The sequence below is a fragment of the Dermochelys coriacea genome, chromosome 4 (genome assembly GCF_009764565.3).
Source record: "Dermochelys coriacea isolate rDerCor1 chromosome 4, rDerCor1.pri.v4, whole genome shotgun sequence".
Lineage (NCBI taxonomy): Eukaryota > Metazoa > Chordata > Testudines > Dermochelyidae > Dermochelys > Dermochelys coriacea.
In genome coordinates this window covers 126073865-126088176 of record NC_050071.1, presented here as the reverse complement: position 1 = coordinate 126088176, position 14312 = coordinate 126073865, and the positions used below count along the sequence as shown (strand labels likewise).

The following is a 14312-nucleotide window of genomic DNA, read 5'->3' as shown; positions in this document are numbered from 1 at the left end:
GTTTAAACTACTTAAATACTCCTTAAATCTATAGCACACAGTAGTTGGATGTTTCCAAAGATATTTTCACCATGTAACTGAAATTTTTAATTTAGTTTGTATGTACTTACTTTTTTCTGCATCTTTTATAAAAAATGTTCTTGTAGTCAATTGAGTAAAGTTTGCGTCCGTATGATAGCACTAGCTAGAGGTAAGTATAGTAAAGGCTGGTTCTACATTTAATTTGTCCATATAGTTTTATCTATTCACCTCATTTGTGAGGTGCAATACTTGTGCTACCCTATTCCCTGGCTTCTCTTTTACAGAATTGGTGCTGATTTAAAGTAAAGTTGTGTATTAGTTTTATGAGATGGACGAATGTCTACTGGTATTTATCCTAAGCCATATTCATTAATGAACATATATGAATAGTATTAGGAACCCAGGTTTGAAAGATGAGAGATTGTCTAAACTCAGTACCGTGCATTCTACCACTACCCTATAAAAAAAAACAAAAAAAAATGGCGGGGGGAGAAAATTGAACACTTGTGTTAATTAACTCTAAAAGGCTATTAACAGAATTGCCAAAAAGAGTAGTGTCAGCAAAATTTATTGCTTTGCAAAGATCCAAGTTTAAGATTTTAGGAGCTTTAGGACTGAAGAGGGAGCTGGTGGCAGCAGGCTGGAGTTGAGAAGTGTAAGAATGCCTCACATCTCTGACACACAGATGGGAATACACAGAGTGCAAATCCAGCACTGTCTATCCCACCCCCCAAAGATCACCATGATATGGATGCTAAATTATATAAAAATGAACTGTGGGACAGACCAACCTACTATGGGGATCCTTGGGACGTCCAGACCAATTGATAGAAGGGGAAAGCAGCTAGCATAACCTGGGAAGTGATGGACAAAGTGCCAGGCATTCCCTAATCCCAAATTCCCATCTTAATTTCTAACTCAAAACTTGCTACTTAAGTCTTTGTGTATTTAGTTCTATTGTATTACTCTAAGAAATATTCTACAGTAACAAATGTTTTAACAGATACTTACTGCAGGAGTGGCTGTTTCTGGAGGAATACACAATTACCAATTACAGTGAACAATACCAATTCTGAATATAATTACACTAGTGTGAAAAGAATAACAAAATTCTTTGAAACAAAAACTTACTTTCATTCTTGCAAGCAAACCATGTATGAACAAAAGTGATATCCCTCTGATGAAAGCAACTTTTTTTTTTATTAAAGGGATGCAATAGCTCTTTTAAAAACATAATAGGAATTGTTCTATTTGAAATGTCAATACCGATTTTATGAGGCTCAATACTCTTCCACCACAGTTTTGAAAATTTCCTTTGCTCTAAAATGAAGTGAAACAATAGTATTCAAACATATACTACTGATAACAATAAATCAGTTTCACCATATCTAGAATTCTCTATTAGAAGGAACACTATCACTTTAAAATCTAATCAGTTTCAAAAAGGAAGTTAAAAGTAGCATCAGTTACTGCATTTACCAGTGAGTTCTCCTACTAAATATGTGGCTTTGCAAAGATGTTTTACTGTTTTTTTAAAATGGTTTCTCTCTCCCCTGCTGCCAAGTAAAAGGTGTGCATAAAGAACAAGCTGTCTATGGAGGGGGGAAAACCATGAAGGTGACTAAATACAAAGTGCTATCAAGTTTATAAAGTAAACAACTGAAAGAAGATTCCACCTCTGTCTCCAATTTCTCTTGGTTAAAAAATATCCCTTTTACAAAAAAAGTGTCAATCAGGATTAAATTATATATGAAATTCTACAAAACCAGCAATCACCTAAATTTATAGTATCATCCCAATATACAATAAAATGACAAAAGGACTGGTTCTTACTATTTGGATGAAAGTAGCAACAATGTCTGAAAGATTTAATATGAGACTTTACACCATATTAAAATTAAAAATAAATGGTAACATTTACAAGAGTTAAATTAGGTACCTCAGAACATAAACACAACTACAGAATCAGGGCATTCCATTCATCACCTAGACATCAATAAGCTGTTCAAAAATATTAACATCCTTTTGTTTATGACAAGAATGCCATACAGAAGAGAATACTGCTCTCCTAATATTACTTTACCTATCCCAGAAGCTTCTGATAATTCTGGTGTAAACTGTTTTACAAATCTTGCTTTATGATGTTTTAAATTAATTAATTTGGGGAGGCAAAACAAGAAGACATCTATCCACAAACCACAATGCAACAAAATCTTTACTTAGAAGTTCACTTATATATAATATATATTTAGTTGTATTCCATTAAAATATAGAATTAGCAACATTTGACAATTTGAAGGTTTTAATCTCTCTCCAAATTGGGAGTGCATTGTATGCAACAACACAGTAAACAGCTGTTACATGGGTTTAATTGAAACTAGAAGTCCAAAAGGGAATAAAGGACTGCCTAGTAACTGTGAAAAGTGAAGATTACACTGGCAGAGTAGTAGTCTCACATAGCTAAACCAGCAGCAGCTCTGCATCAACCCAGGAAGACAAACACAGTAAGGAACCTCCAATGAGACAACTATCCCCCAAGAACAGCATCCGAAAGCCTCCCCTCCCCCTCTTTTGTTGTCAGGTCCAAATAACAATAAAGCACATGCTCTGCTTTGTCATCTCGCCTCCCTGAACAGATAAGCTGCCTGAAGGGCTCTCCCGACGCGCTGAGAAACCGTTCACTCGAATGCAGGTGCCTTGCAAATCCTAGCACCTTTTTGCTGTCTGATTAGCTGCCTCTCCCCTCCGTTTTTTCCACCAAATGCATCCGATGAAGTGAGCTGTAGCTCACGAAAGCTTATGCTCAAATAAATTTGTTAGTCTCTAAGGTGCCACAAGTCCTCCTTTTCTTTTTGCGAATACAGACTAACACGGCTGCTACTCTGAAATCTGAAACCACAGTGGATCATTATCAGCTGCACACGTAAAACAAAATCCTATTTCTCTACAGATCTCTACTGCCTCCCTTTTAAAACTGGGTCTACCTGACGATTAAAAAAAAAAAAAACAAACCAAAACCCGCATGTTCTTCAACTGCCAAGGATCTAATCGGTTGTAAGTTAAAGATACAGCGAATCACGGGATGCCCGTGAGAGACAAGCAAGGTTGGGAGGGCAGCGGGTTGCCGAAATCCCTATTGAGCGCCACACACCGTCCAGGTGAGCCCCTGGAAGCAGCCCCCACAAAGCGAGGCGCTGCCAGACCCCCTCCTCGGACCCCTTCCCTGACGCTGCCCGGCAAGACCTGGACAATAACATGCTCCCTCCTCTGCCCACAGCAGCTCGTAGGTGAATGGGCTGGGCACAGCGGGGCAGGCTCCTCCACCCCCACCAGGCTCCCTCCCAGGACTCCGCTCACACGCGGGAACCTACAAGGCACCTCGGCCGGCCGGCGCTTCCCGCGCCTCTCGCCGCGCACACAGGCACCGGGGGCTCCCTCGCCCTCCGGCGCGCAGGAAGGGCTGACCCATAACGGACACCCGCAAACCAGAGCCGGCGCGCCGGAGAAGCCGCCTGCTCGCAACTCACCTTGGGCTTGTAGAGCCACTTTCTGAACCTGTTCATCATCACCCCCGCTGCTGCCTCCGCCTCTCAGGCCGCTTCCCGCCCCCGGCTGCTGGTGGGGTGGGGGGGGGGGCGTTTGCGGATCCCTCTCCCGCGGCACCGCAGGCGGCTGTGGGGACCAGCCGAAACCCCGTCCCCTCCTCAGGCTGCTCTGCGGGGCTGGCAAGCCCCAGTCAGGCTAGGAGCCGCGAGGGAGGCTCTGCCCGGCTGTGGAGGAGCGTCCCTCAGGCTGACCTGCCCAGGCACCGGCCAGCAACGGCGGCGGCGGCGGCGGCGCCTCTCTTCATTGACAACCCCCAAAACATTCCACCGCCGCCACCAGCTCCCAGCAGCCGCGTGCGCCTGCGCACGGGCGGACCCGCTCAAGCCCCGTGCGCTGCCTCTGGCCAGCGCTCTCTGCTCTGGGACCAATTGGAAGGCGGCCTCGAGGGGCCCCCTCCCCGCGCACCCCTCCCGCTCGGCTGCTCATTTGCCTAACATGGATCCCTCTCCCTAAGCAAGCTCAGAAGGGGAGGACTACAACTCCCAGCATGCCACGCCCCCCATGGCTCAAGGGGCCGCCGAAAATAAGGGTGGCGAGTTGTATGCTGGGACTTGTAGTCTTGTCGCGGGGCAATATTAACGCTTCCACTTAATGATATTAAGTAAATAATTATTACAGTCAACCCGGTTAATTGGGTTTCAGGCAGTTCCTGGAGCTAAAAAAATTCACCAGCTGGAGTCCCACCAGCGGACCACCAGTTGCTAGGCAACAGTATGTAAACATGTGCCGCCATCTTGCTTTTAGTCTTGTAGTTTTTTACTCATCCCTGGACTATTCGAATTCACGAATGAGGACGGCTGAGTGGACTACAAATCTCAGACGCCTCCGCGCCTCCACGCTGCGGGTACTATCTGTGGAGAACCAAGTAGTCTCCGCTCCAGGTGGACTGTGCTGATTCTGCTGCGGCTCCCATAGCGGTGAGTGGGGGGGTTGGGCCTCGCTAGGACCCTTACTACTGACCCAGGGATTCAAAGCCTTCCACTTCAAAGTCAAATGTCCCGCCACAGCCCTTCGCCCGCCCGAGCGGGACCCCGGTTTAGGGCTCGCCCCAGCCATTCCCCTGTTGGAGGCTCGCTGCTATTGAGCTCACTGTGTGAGAATCTTCAGGATGAAACCCGCTGCTTATTTAGTGCCAGGGCTTGCCAGGACTGAGCCCCGGCACCTCGGGGCTTTCTGCATCAGTTCTGAGTGTTAGCAAAAAAAAAAAAAACAAAAAACAAAAAAAACAACCCACGCACAACATTGCTAGAGCCCTGGCACCTCTTTCATTGCAAATTAAGCACTGATGAAACCTTAAAAGGCAAGTTGTGTCCACCCTCCCTGTGCAGAAACTGAAGGCTGATTTACTTTATTTGTTTGATTAGAAGAAGAGAGCATTGCCTCGGTATCCTTTGCTAAAATGTTCCCTCTCCCTCACTGTTGTGGAACTTATTAGACTTGCTGTTGGCCTCCCCTACCATTTCAGAGGTAGATGCTTTTCGTCCTTATTTCTGTCTGGTCACGCTCACCATGTACTGGGCACTTTCTAGACATGGTCCCTATCATGGGAGCTGAGAGACAAACAAATAAACAGAGGGTAGAGAAGGGATGCTGCATACATGCAGTTACTTAAACTAATTTGTCAATATACAATTACTAAAATAGGACAAGTAAATTGTACTTAAATTACTCCACAAGCATAACATTGACAGACAGAATGATATCCACAGGCATTTTTCTGAAGCACTATGGGATCTTTCAAGATGAAAAATACTAAAAATACATAAGATCTTTTATTGGACCAACTTCTGTTGATGTGCAGCACAAGCTTTTGAGCTACATAGAGCTCTTCTTCCTTCTGCCAACAGTAAAAGATATTACCGCACCTATCTTGTCTCTCAGATCCTGGGACCAATATAGCTACAACACTATAAAATACATGAAACATTATTATTGTCTGGGGTTGTTTAGCATGTAAGCATTCTATAGTGCAGTGGTTCTCAACCTTTTTTCATTTGCAGACCCCTAAAACTTTTTGTATGGAGGTATAGACCCATTTGGAAATCTTAGACATAGTATGCAGAGTCTCAGGGGTTAAAAGCCACTATTTTATGGTCAACAACAACCTTTCACGGATCTCTTATACATAGTCTGCAGAACCCAGGTTGAGAACCACTGCTATAATGGGCATCACTGGGCAAAGAAGTTATAATTGCTTACACCCCATGGTGGGTTGTCAGCAGTAGGGAACAAACTTGGGGCATCTGGAGCTTAATAAATGATCCTCTGCTGCCTGATCTAAAAGAGCCTATTCTCTTAGATGTGGCTGTACCAAGCTCAGATGTCAAGTTGGCCTAGCCACCACCTGATGGGCACAAAGTGCCACACCAAGTAGGCATAATAGCTTACATATTCTCCCTGGCTGGGCAAGCAGGTTATGCGCTTCAGAGGCTTACCAGTTCAGTTCACTATAGAGGCCACCAGTTGTAATGCCAATACCCCTGGGTGAGTCATTGGCAGCAGGGATCAAAGCTGGGACTTCTGGATCTTAATACTTTAATCTTTACCACCTAAGCTAATTCAACTCTCTTCACCAAGGCTGTAGCAGGTTCATCAATCTTGTTGGCCTAGCCACACCAAGTAGACATGGCTTACACAGACAAACAGCATCTGTTACATACATGACCATAAATGTATACTTTTGACTAACAGAGATAAGAAAAAATGGTTAAGATGTGTAATCATGTGCATCACTGAAGGGGAAAAAAATCAAGTTCACTGTATAGTTTAACCAAAATTCTAGTGGCTGACTAGATGTTTATACATATAATAGAAAAAAAAAAGAACAGACTATAATATTTTGACAGTGTGTATCTTTTTTTTTTTAGAGCAGAATATTGAGAGGTAGGACTGCTGACCTTTATCCCTGATTGTGGTGACCCTGGACAACCACTCCTAATCACTCTGTCCCTTCGTTTATCTATCTGTAAAATGAGGATAATAAAATTGACTTGCCTGAGGGTTGTTGTGTAAAGATTAATAGCTGTGAGAATGTACTGTGAGATCATCAGATTAAAAAAATGCTATACAAGGGCATAGTATTTTTACTAAGCATGTTACAGAGCATGCAACTACACACTAAAATATATTCATGGTAGGATATGCAGGAAAATATCAAATATAGGGTCTGGTCCTTTAACCAATCAGCACACAAAGTTTCCATTATAACAACTGCTATTGTACTTTCATACCACTTGTGTGTTTAAAAAAAAGCCTTTTCTATCTAAAGTTATGCTGCCCTAAGATACAAAAGCAAAGAAGAGTTGTACCCCGACTCCAGTTGATTATGGCCATAAAGTGGTGTGATTAAATGTTAGGGATGCAGAAAGTTATATGGTAAGTGGGGATGCTCTGGTGTACCCATATTTCCCTTCTGTGGAGCTTATTACCCCATATTCTTTGCAATTTCCATGGTTTTGTTTCTTTTTCTGCCACATAGATGAGAAAAGCATCTGGGTCATTTTGAGCAGCCCCTACTCAATCTTATTGAATTTCACAAAAACCTTATTTGGTCCTGATTTAAGAAAGTGTAGTAGTTCCAGTGAAGTAAATGGGGTTGCAACCTTTTAAGGCTATTAATTGAAATTCTGGATATGGTAGTGAAGGGTAAAATGTCTGTTGATACAGAAAACTTTTTAATAGCTCAGGATTAGAAAATATAATCTCCTATTATACTTTGCAAACAGAAGGATACCAAGGCACCAGCTTGTGGTTTTTACTCCTAATTTTTAATACCATTCCACCTTATTGTGAATTTGGTTCTATTTTATTCGACTGAAGCCAGCCTCAAGAATAAACAGTCTGATTATCATTTTTTAAAATAAAACCTGTTAAAATCAATCTGTTTAAATATAGTCAAACTCACCAAACTGCTGCTGTTAAGAATTTTTTTCTTTTACATAGTACCTGTATCAGGGGGTCTGACAGTTAATTATGAAGCTTCAAACACCTTGGTTTTAATTTAACTATTTTCAATTTTTTTTAATTTTTACTGGGGATGTGTGAAGCTCAGGATGTTCAGAGGGGGAGGGCCCCAACCAGTTCCCATTACAGCCGATGGAAAGACTCCCTTTGACTTTGTCAGTGGTAGTTGGATTGGAAGCCTTGGGTCAGTCTGAATAATCACATAGATACCTATACCACCTGGCACCCTTATCTAAATCTTTAAAGTCTGAAAGAATTTTTGTATTCTGGGGTGGAGCAAACTATACCCCATAAAAGGATATAGACATGAATATTCTCCTCTTGCACACTGCATGGTTCTGGGAGGTGTTTTCCCTGAAGCAGAATTCTTCCTAATGCTTTTTCTGTGGCAGTATGATTCTGCAGCACCACTCACTTCTAGGCTGTCCCTTAAAGACATGATGTAGCTTTATATATTGCTTTATAAAATGTATATAATAATAAAACTGCTCAGAAACTGTCTTACTAGTTAGCAGTTGTGTTTTGATCAGATCTGTTAGCTATATGCCCATATTAAACAAACTCACAAACTCATTTTCCTTTCAACAGTTTGAGATTAGTATTTAAACATGTTATGAAAATTATAGTGAAATGCAGTAGTGCTGGAAGGCAAGGAACAGAAACTTTGTATTAGGAAGTATTCTAACAGCCTTTTTAGAATCTTGATCAAGCATTCTTTTTTAACAGAAGTGTATGATAATATGTTAAATACAAGATTTGGGAGGTTTTTTAACATTTTATTTTCACTATGAAAAAATAAAATTGGTGATAATTTAGGTTTGCATGGCTGGACCAAGAAAACGACTTTACTCACTGAACATTATTATTTATGTTTACCTGGCAATGTAAACAGGCATGGTGATGTACAGACAAATGTTCTCAGGACAGAGACCTCTTTTAAGTCTAAGGAGCCAGTTCCACAAATTGTTGCTTATATGAGTAATACATAGCACAATGAGGGATGTCAGCAGACAAAGGGACAGGTGGGAAAGGGAACAGAGTAAGGGGGTAGTGTGCAATCTTGTGAGTATTTTCCCTAAGACTGGATTTAAGACTAAAGTTCTGTCTTCAGTTACGTCTCAATAGGAAAGTTCTGTGGGTTAAATTAGCACAGCAATTAGCCCACAAAGTATGCATGCTAGAGTTACTGTTTCTCTCCAATACAAGTTTTAGATATACTTCACCCAATAATCTGCTACTGAAATTAGTTGAAAATGTTATCCTAATGATCATTAAAGAGACATTGTCAGAATAGAAGAGGCCTCATCATTTGTCACTTATTTTATTGATGCTTATATTGTCTGCTCATTCCTTCTGCTAGCCTTTCTGGTTGGGCAATTGGGATTTTGAGTGCTTGATCTGAATGTTCCCATTTACATTACTGCAGTATGTGTGTCTCTGCAAGCCTATCAACATACATTATGCTGCAATTGAAGGAGCCATAAAAATTTAATGATTTACTTTATTTATAGGACTTTGCATGGTGAAGATGGCTAGTCCTGGAAAACATATTGAAATAGTGATCCAGCAGCTTAACAAATTTAATCCTGAAAATGAGAGCATAGAACATCTCTTGGATGAGTCAGCTAAGGTTTTACAGGTACAGTAAGTGCCAGTTTATCCTAGGTGGATTTCACAGTTTTAATGGGAGTTTTTTAAATATAAAGATATCCTTTCTCTAATGTGATATTTTGAATTTCACTACATTTTCTTACATGTTTTATATTGTTAACCTATAGCTAGAGTGACCAGATTTTCAAACCCCAAACCAGGGCAACTTTCTTACAGTGATCACCAGGAGCCAGGGAACTGGTATGACAGGCTTTGGATGAGATACCGTGGCCTGGAGGTTCAGTGGTGGCAGGTACTGGAAATAGGAAAGGGTGGGTGAAAAGGGGGATTGTTTGTGTGAGCAAGGATGGGAGAGAGGTTGATAACAGACAGTGTTTGTCATTGGGGACTAGAGGAAGAGAGAGCAATGAAGGTCCAGGGTACTAGGACTCAGGAGATGTAGATTCAAGTCCATGATCCTCTACAGATTGTGTGAGACCTTGGGTAAGTCCCTTAGCCTCTGTCCTCAATTCCCAATCTGTAAAAATGGGAATAAATAGCACTTCCCTACCTTACAAGAGTGTTGAGAGGTGCTCAGATACTCCAGTAATGGGCACCATAATCTCCTTAGACAGATACTGTAGTTAGATGGGCAGGAGTAAGTGACATGGGATTGGTTAGGGGTGAGGATGTGCAATTGATGGGTGCATATTACCATCATCCTATTTACTTTCATTCAACCTCCTTTTGCTGGTCCCTGGCTCCCATTCCAGTGCTGCTTCCCCTTTTTCACTTCTACTGAAATCAAGCCCAGAAGCTGCCTCTGTGTTGGGCTGAGTGTGGCACTTGCCAGGCAGCCTCCTGTTTTTCTTTTATTCTGCCTCAGATTGTCTATATGCTGCAGGCAGTGCTACAGAATCAAAGAGGGAGCAAAAGGGAGCTTAGAGATAGGGAGGGTGGTGTGTCTGACTTCAGTGGAAAGGAAAGAAGAGAGGTTGGAGAGAATCTAGACATCCTTCTGGCCAATATAGTTTAAACCAACTGGAACAGTGCAAAAAGTTGTATTTATGGTTCAGAACCAGAATGTATGGTCACCCAAGCAATACCATACCAGTCCTTAACTGGTCAGTACTTCAACTGGGATCAGTACATGGAGCTGATTCTCCACAGCCTTGCACCTTATGTAGTCATTTCCATCTGTACAAAGCAGATATCAAATGCTACCATTTTAACCTGATAGTCTTTTAAACCCTCTTTGTACAGGTGTAAATAGCTACAGAGTGCTAAGCAGTGGAAATCAGGCCCAAGGACTTCGGGCTAAGGTTCAAAGTTAACCCTGTTTGTGTTTTGTTTAAATGGTAATGTTTTGTTTACCATCAACACTTTTATTTAAAAGGTCTTGTTTCCTACTACTGTTTTCTTAGTTGTTTTACAGCGTCTGGAGCTGAAATCTCCATTACAATGCTCAGATGGGTCATTTCACCAAGACAACGTCATTTTAGCAGTCTTGGCGGTAGATATCATGGGCCACACAATGCTTTTATTTACACTTGGGCAGTCCCTTTTAAGTCACTGCAGTGGAGTTGTACCAGTGTAATAGAGCAGATTTTGGCATGCAAATTGTATAATGAACACTTTTTATTGCATTTATTTCACACCTGAAATATATTGGCTCAGAATAATTTTGATAGGAAACTTCATCTGAGTAATGTTGACTTTTCTCTTCGTACAGCAAAGAATAAGGAAGCTTAAATTGTTCATTCACAATTTTGGCAGAAGATTGGAGGAAAGGAGGGAAAGTGTTATATACAGAGGTGTTGACATCCTCTTCACATTTATTGAACAGTTAGATTGTACTTCCCGCTCTAGAGCGGGAGGCACAAAGACAAAAGAAGCACCTGCCTCCATTATGGACAAATGACTCAAACTTCCTTACACATCCTTTTTAAAAAAGGAGGAACAGGGAGAACAGATCCTTTGAATCTAAGGATATGGCAAGTCACTCTGATACTTGCACTGTCTAAATCCTCCTTTTTCTTTACTCTTCCCCCCACCCCGAGTATTTTTGCTGTCATTTTATCCCTGAAAATAAGATCCCTTTTTGTATAAAACTTTTTATAAAAAAGTCACTGTAGAAACATTCTTCAAGGAAAGCTTTGATTGTGATTTATTTTTTCCTCTTATTTTGCATAATGGGCTGTTATGTGGGGGAAAAAACAGACTTCAGCATCTTCGTATATGACTTCTCTGCTCTCTTTTGTCACCCGTCATTTGCATTTTATCAGTGTCACAAATTCTTGAAAGTCAGAATTTTAATATTTTCTGCTTTATCAGTTAAATCCAAAAATGATGTTGTACAAGGACTTTCATTATAAATAAATTCTTCTTGTAAGTCAATACTTTACACTTCTGATAATAAATTCTTTTTCTGCTTGATCTCCAGCAGTCCTTTTTTAAATTGTGTTATTAATTTCCTAGCATCTATGGATATTTGTGTGGCTACAATGTCTTTAGTCATGGACGGAGTGGAGTTATTCTAGATTTATATTGGTGTGTCTAAGAGCAGAATTTGGCTCCATATTTACAAACTATAAAACACTATCAATCCAAATATCATCTGACTGGGTTAGTCATAATTGTGAGCTGCTATTTAAAAATTTAATTTTATTATCTTGCAAGGTGCCCTGAGATGCAAAGAATGAAGGTAGCTCTAGCAGTGTACTTTTGATTAGATTTGATGCCATCTACAGTACATTCTGGGATAGATCTCATTTAGAGAGTTTGCTTTGATAATGCATCAGCAGAGCCTTGCAGTCACATCTGGAAAACTCTCTCTTTGGAGTTATTTATTATTTGCATTACTGTGTCATCTAGGACCCCTAGTCATGGGCCAGGACCCCATGGTGCTGGGGTCTGTATAAATAAACAAAAAGATGGACTCTGCCCCAAAGAGCTTGCAGTCTAAATATAAGACAAGAAACATTAGATGGATACAGACAAATGGGGACAGACAATCATCCCCATGATACACAGTGGTCACTGCACACCAGCAACCTAACTATTAAGTTTTTTGTATACATGACAGCAATAAGAGTTTTAAGGAGAGGTATGAAGGAGAAAAATGAGGTAACATTGTGGATGTTTGCAGAGAGCTCCTTCTCCCAAGCACGAGCGGCAGCATGGGAGAAAGCACAAACATGCTTATGAGCAAATGTAACAAATGGAGAATGGAAGTTGGAATCATTGACCAAATGGAAATGGGAGTCGACACATCAACAGTGAAAAAGAGATAAGTAGGGTAGGGATAGGTCATAAAGGGCCTTGAAAGTAAGGATAAGTAGTTTGATGCAAGAGGGAGCAAGCTATATGCTTTGATTTAAATATTTCTAATTATTTAAAAAAAAATACCAATAACCAAATTAAATTCTTTAGGTTTGAGCCTCCAGCGTGGTTAGATACATTTAATTTAGTGGAGCACTGAGAATGAAATGAGTGATAACATTTTAATTCTATTTAAAATAAAATTAGTTAAAGCAAACAGGCATTACAAAATAACTATACACTGCATTTTATACTCACATTCCAAGATGAAATGGTATATCCTGGGGTGATAAGTCCCTGAATGAGAAGAATGGATATATAATCCTTTCTCTAATGATACCCTGATGGTGCATGAGTGTGCTAATTTTAAATTAGCATACTACCCTTTGTATAATTATAACACTCCTTCATTAACATTAAGCTTGCCTTTTACCATATTTATTATTTCCACTAACATTATAAAAATACCTTCTCCCTCATTGGCTATTTAATATTAAACACCTGCATAAATGCCATTCCTATGACTATCAAGATAGAGAGATAGCATCCTTCCAAAACATTCACATTTCATCTAAAAATTTTGTTAAAACCATTTAGAACCAAAAATGTTTGCAATATGACATGGGGTTATGTCCCAATTTATCTCTGAGCTATCACTTCATTCATCATTTACCAGGCCTCATTATTATCAAGGGTAAATTTAGGCCCCCAAACCCTATTTTCTACTTACATTTGAGCACATTTCTATTAAGTTCTATTTAACAAAAACCTCACTTTTATAGGCTACATTGTGAAGAGGGACAAAAAAAAAAAAGGATGAAATAGTCAAAGTGACAGGCTAGAAGAATGATCTTTTCAGCAATATCTAGGGTTGCCAGGCGTCCAGTTTTTGACCGGAACACCTAGTCAAAAACGGTCCCTGGTGGCTCCGGTCAGCACAGCTGTCTGTGCTGCTAAAAGTCCGCTTGGCTACAGCACCAGCAGGGCAGGCAGGCTCTATGCCTGGCTCTCAGGAAGCAGCTGGCATGTCTCTCTGGCTCCTAGGCGGAGGGCCTATCAGGGGGGCTGTGCGTGCTGCCTCCGCTTTCAGGCACCACCCTGAGCACTGGCTTCACAGCTCCCATTGGCCGCTAGGAGCTGCGAGGGCAGTACCTATGGACGGGAGCAGCACGCAAAGCCTGCTGGCCACCTAGGAGCTGGAAGGACATGCCGGCCACTTCTTGGAAGCTGCCTGAGGTCAGCACCATCTGGAACCCACACCACGAACCCCCTTCTGTGTCCCAGCCCCAGGTCAGAGCCCCCTCCCACACTCTGAATCCCTCAGCCCCAGCCCAGAGCCCCCTCCTGCACCCCAAACACCTCATCCCTGGCCCTTCCCCAGAGCCCACAACCCCAGCTGGAGCCCTCAGTCCCTCCCGCACCCGAACCTCCTGCCCCAGCCCAGTGAAAGTGAGCAAGGGTGGGGAAACCGAGCAACGGAGGGAGGGGGGATGAAGTGAGCAAGGGGCGAGACCTTAGAGAAGGGGTGGGGCCTCTGGGAAGGGGCAGGGCAAGGGTGTTCAGTTTTCTACAATTAGAAAGCTGGCAACCCTACTTTTATCCAGACCAGAGAAGAGGATGTTTCAGTAATCAAGACACAATAGGATGAGAATCTGGATCAGAGTTTTAGCTGTGTGAACTTAGAGATGTTTTTCAGAAATAATCAGTTCCTCACATCCTACGTCTAAATCTTGCTAAGGGAGGTGAGAGCCAAAGATGACACTATATGACAAGCCTGAGTGACTGGCAGGGTGGTGATGGTGACCACAGTG

General features: G+C 41.6%; 2 protein-coding genes across 3 annotated transcripts in view; one reads left to right on the top strand and one right to left on the bottom strand.

The window, feature by feature from the left end:
• The window catches only part of ZFYVE28 (zinc finger FYVE-type containing 28), a 318804-nt gene extending 314733 nt beyond the window's left edge, over nucleotides 1–4071 (bottom strand). The window contains 1 exon segment of the mRNA XM_043512584.1: nucleotides 3549–4071. Within this exon segment, the coding sequence (XP_043368519.1) occupies nucleotides 3549–3587 (39 nt within the window). The 5' untranslated portion in view covers nucleotides 3588–4071.
• Nucleotides 4072–4431: 360 nt separating this feature from the next.
• The window catches only part of CFAP99 (cilia and flagella associated protein 99), a 107491-nt gene continuing 97610 nt past the window's right edge, over nucleotides 4432–14312 (top strand). Inside the window, exons 1-2 of one of the 2 annotated variants that reach the window (XM_038400132.1) lie at nucleotides 4432–4544; nucleotides 9102–9229. In XM_038400132.1, the coding sequence (XP_038256060.1) occupies nucleotides 9110–9229 (120 nt within the window). In that variant the 5' untranslated portion in view covers nucleotides 4432–4544; nucleotides 9102–9109. The remainder of the gene's footprint in view (nucleotides 4545–9101; nucleotides 9230–14312) is intronic. The other variant, XM_043512583.1, reaches the window with a different exon arrangement.